This window comes from Cebus imitator, unplaced genomic scaffold (assembly GCF_001604975.1).
Source record: "Cebus imitator isolate Cc_AM_T3 unplaced genomic scaffold, Cebus_imitator-1.0 Scaffold315, whole genome shotgun sequence".
Classification (NCBI taxonomy): Eukaryota; Metazoa; Chordata; class Mammalia; order Primates; family Cebidae; genus Cebus; species Cebus imitator.
In genome coordinates this window covers 779,441-788,550 of record NW_016107630.1, presented here as the reverse complement: position 1 = coordinate 788,550, position 9,110 = coordinate 779,441, and the positions used below count along the sequence as shown (strand labels likewise).

The following is a 9,110-nucleotide window of genomic DNA, read 5'->3' as shown; positions in this document are numbered from 1 at the left end:
AAAGTGTTCCTATTTCTCCACATCCTCTCCAGCATCTGTTGTCTCCAGATTTTTTAATGATTGCCATTCTAACTGGCGTGAGATGGTATCTCAACGTAGTTTTGATTTGCATTTCTCTAATGACCAGTGATGATGAGCATTTTTTCATGTTTGTTGGTCTCATGTATGTCTTCTTTTGTAAAGTATCTGTTGATATCCTTTACCCACTTTTGAGGCACTAAACATGGAAAGGAACAACCAGTACCAGCTACTCCAAAAACATACCAAATGGTAAAGAGCATCAACACAATGAAGGAACTGCATCAACTAACAGGCAAAACAGCCAGCTAGCATCAAAACGGCAGGATCAAATTTACACATAACAATATTAACCCTAAATGTAAATGGGCTAAATGCCCCAATGAAAAGACACAGACTGGCAAATTGGATAAAAAGCCAGAACCCATCTGTGTGCTGTATCCAGGAAATGCATCTCACATGCAAGGATACAAATAGGCTTAAAATAAAGGGATGGAGGAAGATTTACCAAGCAAATGGAGAGCAAAAAAAAAAAAAAAAAAAAAAAAAAAAAAAAAAAAAAAAAAAAAAAAAAAAAAAAAAAAAAAAAAAAAAAAAAAAAAAAAACAGGAGTTGCAATTCTCGTCTCTGATAAAATAGACTTCAAACCAACAAAGATCAAAAGAGACAAAGAAACATTTCTTAGTATGAAGTAAAAAGTGAATACAACAGAAAGAAATGTGTGTAAGGAAGAAACTAGTGGAAAATCATGAATTGCCATGGCCTAACCCTGGTCACTTGTAGTTCTCCAAAGCAGTTAAAGAAAACAGCTAAAGCATTTTGCTTTCTCTTTCTCAGAAAACAATGCAAAGGTCATGATTTTTTCTTTAATCTCTATTAAGGAAATTTCTGCCTGGCATTTGGCATTCACTATCCTGAAGAAGACTCAGGTGTGTACATATATGTGTATCTTTCATAATATTCCCAGAAGGCTACTGAACTCCTAGAGTGAAAAACTCTCACCAGATTGAGGTAGGGAATAAGATATTATGATGACATCCATGTAGTCCTGGTAAATTTCTTTTCTAGATTACTGGAACTGTTTTCTAAGTGTTACCAAAAGTTAAAATTCCCCACCGTGATGAGAATTCCCCACTCTCTTTGCATGACAAGAATGCAAAGAGAGTCAGTTTATATGACTCATTAATGTCACATCTAAGGAGTAATATTAAGTGACATGTGTACTTCATATAGTGAGACTGGCACTTCCAGGCAGGCAGGCTGCCACTTTCCATTTGTCCCTGCCCATGGGCTATTGGCAAGAATCTTGGCCTGTTCCTAGTAAAAGATGCCTTTTGGTAGAGTAGAATCTAATTCAGTAGGTAAAGCTGGGTAAGAAAGACAGGAAGTGAAACATTTGAGTAACTACATGGTCCTCACCCTCATTTTACTTAAACTATCATGGGTTTTATATTTGGATGGAATTCTCATAGGACTAACCAAAAACTGCCCTATTTTAAAATCTAAATGGTTTATATGAAATCGCATTTGCAAAAGAGGCAGCAAAAGACCATGTTTAAAATACATATGATATTTTATTTGATATTATTCAATCATACAGGTTTTGTGGTAAATTTGCATTTCTAAAAGTGCATAATCAAACATTTTATTTTTCTAGCTCTTGAATTTGCCATAGAAATAAGCTATAGATTGTTACTTTCTGAGTTACTACTTATAGATTCGTACTGAAGTATGCCATAAAGAGGAGATAAATGAATTTATATGAAACTATTTACTGATTATGAAAATAGAGAAATACAAAAATATTATCTAATGATAACAGAAAATATATTTCTTTTTTTATTCCATTACTTTTGAAATTAAACATAAACACTAAAATAGAAAGTAGTCAAACTGATTTGGCATATTTAATATATATTATCAATACTATATTTTTCATTCTTGAATAATGAAGCACATGACTCAGCATTGTATACTTTGGGCTTTGTTCAAACATTAGTTGCTATAATCATGAAGGTAACTATTAAAACCTGTCAGAGCAGGTATGGGCACAGCAAAAGAGTGGCTTTAACCAGGCTCTATCCTATCATCTTGTTTTGTTAGGAACAAACATAGTTTAAAGAGGAATGCCATTACAAGAGGATGAGTTTGGATACCCATCTCAGGCATGAGTAGTAAATGGCATCTAGTTAGTAAATACTCTATCAGTATCCAACACCAAAAAGAAGCAATTTCAGCAAAGAGGGTTTTACTTAATAGGGTTCTACAAACCCAGTGTTAGGCTTTCTTTTCCTGTTGTAGCAAATAATGTTTTGACTTTCTTCATTTGTGCTTTATGGAGCTAATTACATTTTCTTAGAAACGGCATTAAAATTAAAGGTAATTTTTAATGATAAAATGTTTCCTTGGATACATTTTCTTGTATGTTAAAGTGTACTTTGTTTCAAAGTGCTTAATTTCACTTACAATTAGAAATCAAATATGGAGCACAGCATAGGGCAATTTGAAAACTGTCACACTAATTGCCACAAAAAAGTTAATTTTTCATGTAAGACAATGGTGGTGAACATCCAATTAACTGCCACACAGGATTTAACTGCCATCCTCAGAAAAGAATTATTCTATTTTATGACCATTAATTGAATGGTCATTGACATGAGACATATTTTACATTTACAAATGTATTTTGAAATTACACACTTTATTTAGAAAATATATATTTGTTTTAATTTGGAAAGAGCTGAATATAAGGATCATGATTTTAAAAGATCAGCATATGTAGGTGACGTGAAAGTTCACAGCAACTGTTTTCACAAATCACCTTAACACACCGGATTCACAGATAAAGGTAAGCCTCTCTTTGGTTCATAAGGTGTTGTCCTGGAAACCATTTTGATGCAGTCGACAATAGGGCAGACACTGAGACACAGAGTACAGCCTGTACAAGTGTCAGCAATGGTGGGCAGGTGGGTTTCGGGATCAAACCGTATAGCCTGCAAACAGAAATAGAGGGTATTGATGTCACTGACCACAAAGGTCAAGAATGTCCCCATTTTAGCATGAACATTTTTCTCCACTGCAGTGGAGCTGCACTTTGAGACAAGTACGTCCAGCTCTGTGGTGCAACTATAGCAACAGTTGAGCTGACGGAGGAGGAAAAAAAGAGAGAGAAAAGAAATCCTTTCAAATTAAAAACACAATGTTTAAAATTCCTTAGGGGTATTTTTCTTCATTGTGTGAGGAAAATATGTCATAACTTAGTAACTCTCCAATTTTCTTTGTTCTGAGCAGAGCTCGGGTCTTTCCAGTTCCACCAGGTTGGGGCGTTTTCTACCTGTGGATTTTGGGAGACTTTCACACATTCTCCTTTTCCTCCTCACACTCCTAGTTCTTGACAGTAGAAAGGTGTTACTGTCAGATTCTCAGGCAATGAATACATTTGTTTGGATTTCAAATAATGCATGTAGTTTTTAGAAGAAAGCAGTAGAAAAAAAATTAGCTTAACAGCCAGCTTTGAGTTTTGGAGATTTCCAAGCTGACTCTAGTCACTGTCCACCATGAAGGGGAACAAGCACTGAATGGAGAGCCAGGACAACTGGTGTCCCGTCCTGGCCATTACTGAGCCAAGAGAACCACAGCCAGGCCTCCAGCTCTGAAACTAGGATTTTTCAGAAATTTTACAATTTTTCTTCCCCCGTCTTCCTTTATTCCTCCTCCCCTCTCCCCCCTCCCCTCCCTTCCTCTTCCCTTCCCCTCTCCCCCCTCCCATCCCTTCCTCTTCCCTTCCCCTCTCCTCTCCTCCCCTTCCCTTCCCTCCCTCCTTCTCTGAAACTGCTTCAGGTTTTGACAGATTTTACAATTTTCCTTCCCCCTGTCTTCTTCTGTTTCTTTCCTTCCTTCCTTCCTCCCTCTCTCCTTCCTTCCGTTCCCCCTTCCTTCCTTCTTGCCTGCCTGCCTCCCTCCTTCCTCTCTTCCTCCCTCTTTCTTTCCATGATGCAATGTAGAATAAGCAATTAAACATACCTAGTGTGAATTTAGAATTGAGATTTTTTTTGAGGATTGAAGAAGATATGATGATTATTTTCCCATTAAAGAGAAACATTTCAATAGTGAAAATGACATGTAAGACCTAGCAGAAGTTACAGGATTTCTATCTAAGAGGGATTTCAGGGCAGCTATTGTAGGGGTAGATCATCGTGTCAGAGGGATTTAGGAAACTTGCCTGGCAATCTCACTTGCAAAATAAATACAGTAGTTTTACTCAGACTGTATACTAATTTGAAGTGACTAAGTCAGAGCTGAGGAAATTATAAGGGACATTAAGTGTCTCCCCACCCCCAAAGTACCCCTTGAGGCCAGGCCTGCAAATCTTACCTTTACAGGTAATTCAAGATTCTGATTTTTTTCCTGTCTCATACCAATGTTATAATCCATATATATATATATATTCCTATATATATATATATATTCCTATATACATATATATATTTGCTGTTTAAAAAATTCCCTCCCCCAGATGAAGCTATATGCACATATAAATGAAAATAATATTTTCAGAGAGTAAATCATGACAGTTTCTCAAATTTTTTTTTTTGGAGACGGAGTCTTGCTCTGTCGCCAGGCTGGAGTGCAATGGCGCAATCTCCGCTCACTGCAACCTTCGCCTCCTGGGTTCAAGCGATTCTTCCGCCTCAGCCTTCCGAGTAGCTGAGATTATAGGCGTACACCACCACATCCGGCTAATTTTTGTATTTTTAGTAGAGACGGGGTTTCACCATGTTGACCAGGGTCGTCTCTATCTCTTGACCTCGTGATCCGCCTGCCTCGGCCTCCCACAGTGCTGGGATTACAGGCGTGAGCCACCGCGCCTGGCCCTTAATTTTTTTAAAAGTCTGGTCTTTAAGGAAATAAACATATATTTCAACAAGATCTATAGCTATAGCAAGTCATGAGAATATCTGTCCACACAAATTGGTGCTATGTTCTGTAAAACAACATTTCAAGTTGCTGTTTGGATGAATAAAAACGATTTCTCTTCCTTATGTACCCTTTTATATAAATGGAAACTCAAGGAAGTAACTGATAAAAATTAATACTAATGCTTAGAAATATACTTTGAAAATCTGCAAACATATTCACAAACATATTTACATTCATTTAAAAATTTTGATTTTCTGTTTTTATCTTCTGAGACAGAAGAATCAAAGGACTATCTAGGTCTTTTAAAATGCATAATTGTGATTTTCATTCTCATTACTGAGGATATTTTTGCTGAAGTTGTACCAAGTCTAGAATTCCACGATGGGAGCCATAAGTTCTAAGATTTAAGATATTAGAGAGCTGATGCTATGATAGTTACAGGATTTCTTGATCTATCACTGATTGGTTAATTGGAAAGATGACACGAAAGAAATGTGATATGGTTAGTATTTAAAAATAACTGTTAAGACACCTTTTAGCTAGAAAAAAGTGATAAACTGAGTAAAAATTTGGTGTAAAACTGTAAAGTAGGAAGAAAAATTAATAGTTTTTAAAATTAAAATATGATATGTCATAAGAATATGCAAAATCCCACCATGAGCAATATGGAATCTGCCCTTAGTTTGAATAAGGTACATAAACTTCTCTTTTTAAAAATGGGGACATTTTATTATGAATTTAGAACATTCCATTGATTATTTCTTAAAAATCTTTTTTTTTTTACTTAATCACATTTTATTACAGCTTGGAAAATACAATAAAATAATACTGTATAATTTTTAGAAATTTTTAATAGTTTAGTAGCTTTCCAAAATTTTAAAATTTCCTTTTTCCAAACTCTGTATCATAAGGAATTCTCTTACTTTCACAATAAATCAGGCTTTTGACAAGAAACTTATGTGTAAAACTATTGTTGTGATCATTTTTTCATTCATTTCTAAAATTCAACCAGTTTGAAGTCATAGTTGTGCTAAACTCTTTAAAAAATAGCAGGTTATAAATATATAGGAAGTAAATGAAGAAGCAAATTGAAAGTCAAAGAGAAATTCACAGAATGTCTTTTCAAGAGAATTGCTCACTGGAAAGAGTGAAATGCCCAATTTTTCTTTTGCCCCCACCCCTGTCCTGTGGTAGACTTTCTGCTGAGGGCTGAGGAACTGAAAAGTAGCTATAGCTCATTTCCTGAGGGAAAATACATCTCTTTGGCTTTTCCAGCTTCAGAGGAATTCCTAGGACCAACTTACACAAATAGTTGGTGGGAAAGTGCTTCTTTCTGACTGTAGTAAAAGCCTAATCAATACTGAATGGAAGAGAACTCCCTTTTGGCAGAAGGAATCATCCTTTCAGCATAATGGCAATACATGGTAGTTCTTTTCTCTTTCCTCTGTATTAAAGCATAATGCTTTCCTAGTATTCACAATTTTGTGTGCATATCTCTTTTCAGTTGGATTTCTCCCTCCAATGTTGTGGGTAATGAAATGATATAAAAATAATTCTGTACAGTTAATGCTGGCATAGTTAGTAAAAGTTACAACTTCCCTTTAAAAAAAAAAAAAGACCATGCTACAAGGGTGACAGAAGGAAGTACTGTTGCAGAAGAGCAATATTTGGCACCACTGGTTTAAATTTCACACTTAGCAACAGAAGATGCTTTCTGCCACAAAAAACAGAAGAAACATGTCTCTTAGCATTCTAATTCCAGCAGAATTCTTACCTGGTAGCCAGAATCATTACAGGTCATGTAGCATTTACCACAGTTGATACACATTTCTTCATCGATCATAGCCACAACATGCTCTACACTGCTCAATTCACCAAACGTTCCAAGGTATGGCAGTGCTTTTCCTATTACATCCTAAAAATAGTCACTGAATTACTCAGTATGCTCACTTTAAAACATTCTCATGTAATAATAACACTCAACACTTTCCTGTTTTTATACAATGTTGCATTATATTAACTTGGGAGACTTTCGATAGCATAATTCTCATAGATAAGCTTTTTATGATAATTATAGCTTAGATGTTTGTCTTCTGAAAGATGGGTAATAGGCATGCCTAGTTTAGAAATACAAGACCTAATTAACTACATTCAACAGGTTTTTGACTAGATAATTGAAAACAGGATTTCTGTGGAAAGAAAGAATCAATGACACCCGTTTGAGTTGTTGTGGCTTACTTTTTCTCATTTTTGGACCTTGAAGAACCAAAAGTAATCCATAGTGACAAAGGGCAATACACTATACTAGAAAACTTTGGATTGCTCAGAATGAGGGGAATACTAGTGTGAATGTTATGCATTTATATCACTGTATGTGGACTTTAGATTTTCTTTTAGAAAGTGCTTTGATAGCATACGCACCTGTCATGTCTTGAAGAGTATATGACATTATTTAAAAATTCCAATTTATGTTAATTAATTAGGTTGATCCAATAGTTAAGTCAGATGCTCTTTTACTTTTAAAGAACTAGAATTTTCTTCATTCATCATTGAAGATCTTTCATGTGGTTACACATTGCTTTGTTCTTCATACTAATTGGAAGTGTGCTTAATATGTGAAGCACAGACTATGTTTCATCAACAATAAAAAACACTTTGCTTCGTAAAACAAAACAAAAGAATGTAGCAATGTCAAATTAGCATGCTGTCAAGATTTTTGCTTTTGCTTTTAACTATTGAAATGAGAATCTTGTTTGAATTCAAGGTCCATGTTCAAGGAGGTTTGACACTTACTTGAAACCATCTTTCCATATTCTCTCTGGTATTGCATTTTCTGCTCTTCTTTTAATAATCTTGTGTACCCTTCTTTACGTTTTTTTCCTATTTGATCTCTACATTACAGTATACTCAGTATCATGGAATTTCAAACTGAGACAAAGTTTACATTTTTATACAGTTCCTTTCTTTGTGTATCTCCCAAGTGATAAGATGCTAGAAAACTTCCAATACTGTCTTCCCTATTTTCTTTTTAATGTGTTGAAGTTATAATTTCAACTACATTGCTGTCTATTTGTAGGTGGGCACTAGATATCCAAATCAATATCTCCATTCTGAAATGTTCTCATAAACTCAAGATCTACATTTATCAGCTGCATATTGAGCACTGTCATTAGAGATTGGTACTGCAAATTCATTACTCACTGAACTTATCATCAACACGAACTGGATCTTTCTTTGTATGTCTTTAGTTTTGTGGATGGCATTTAAGATTTTTCCAATCATGGGGTCTTGGGATTTCATAGTTAATGTTTCACTACATAACTTTCTCCAATATCTCCTATCTGTTGCCTAGTTTAGTTTCTGGTTCTGCAATATCTTTTGAATCCTTTACATGTTTACTGCCATCTTCAAGTGTTATTAATTAATTTCTCATTATTTTTAATGCAACTGTAAGGAACTACTTCATAAGTTTCACCCTCACGTTCTTCCTTTCCCACTCTACCCTGTGCAATGCTGTCATCTTAATCTAGGATGTAAGACACAGACTAAATTTCTCACTACCTTATTCAAAAATCTGTTGAATTAGGCACAGGATTACCATGCTGGCATTTAAGGCTTTCTGCAAACATGTCTTTTTCTATCTTATTTCTCAGTTTCAAACACCATGCACTTCAGCTACACTGGAGGACACTCTTTTCAACTGACCCATCTGAGGTCTAATATTAAGTCCTCTTTCTAAAATACCCGTCATTCCTAACTCCACTTTGCAAAATCTTAAGCATCCTTCAAAGACATCTCAAATGCCATTACTTCATGAAGATTTCCTTAATCATTCCTTCTCCTTTCCTATCCAAATGTGAGAATGTGATCTTTCTTCCTCTTTCTCTCTCTTCTTTCCTCACCTTTTCCTCCTTTCCTTGCCCTCTCTCTTCCTCTTTATTAAAAATTATTTTGACGACCTATGGTATTTTATCTATTATGTGGATCTAATGACAACAGATACCTCTTGAGTCCTTAATATATTTCAGGCCAGTGCCATATTTTTTTACACATTTTCTCACTTAAAACTCATGAATTTAATAGTTGATGATGTGACTGAGATTTAAAGTACACAATTAAGTAAATCATAAAGCAGGGATTCAGAATCAGTGTTGCCTGACTTCAAATACCAT

At 35.1% G+C, this 9,110-nt stretch overlaps 1 protein-coding gene across 2 annotated transcripts in view; it reads right to left on the bottom strand.

Moving 5' to 3' along the window:
* Positions 1-1,572: 1,572 nt before the first annotated feature.
* The window catches only part of DPYD (dihydropyrimidine dehydrogenase), a 758,429-nt gene continuing 750,891 nt past the window's right edge, over positions 1,573-9,110 (bottom strand). The window contains exons 20-21 of one of the 2 annotated variants that reach the window (XM_017503800.2): positions 6,713-6,853; positions 1,573-3,011 (exon numbers count right to left, since the gene is read on the bottom strand). In XM_017503800.2, the coding sequence (XP_017359289.2) occupies positions 2,841-3,011; positions 6,713-6,853 (312 nt within the window). In that variant the 3' untranslated portion in view covers positions 1,573-2,840. Of the gene's footprint in view, positions 3,012-6,712; positions 6,854-9,110 lie in introns of those variants that run through there. The other variant, XM_017503801.2, reaches the window with a different exon arrangement.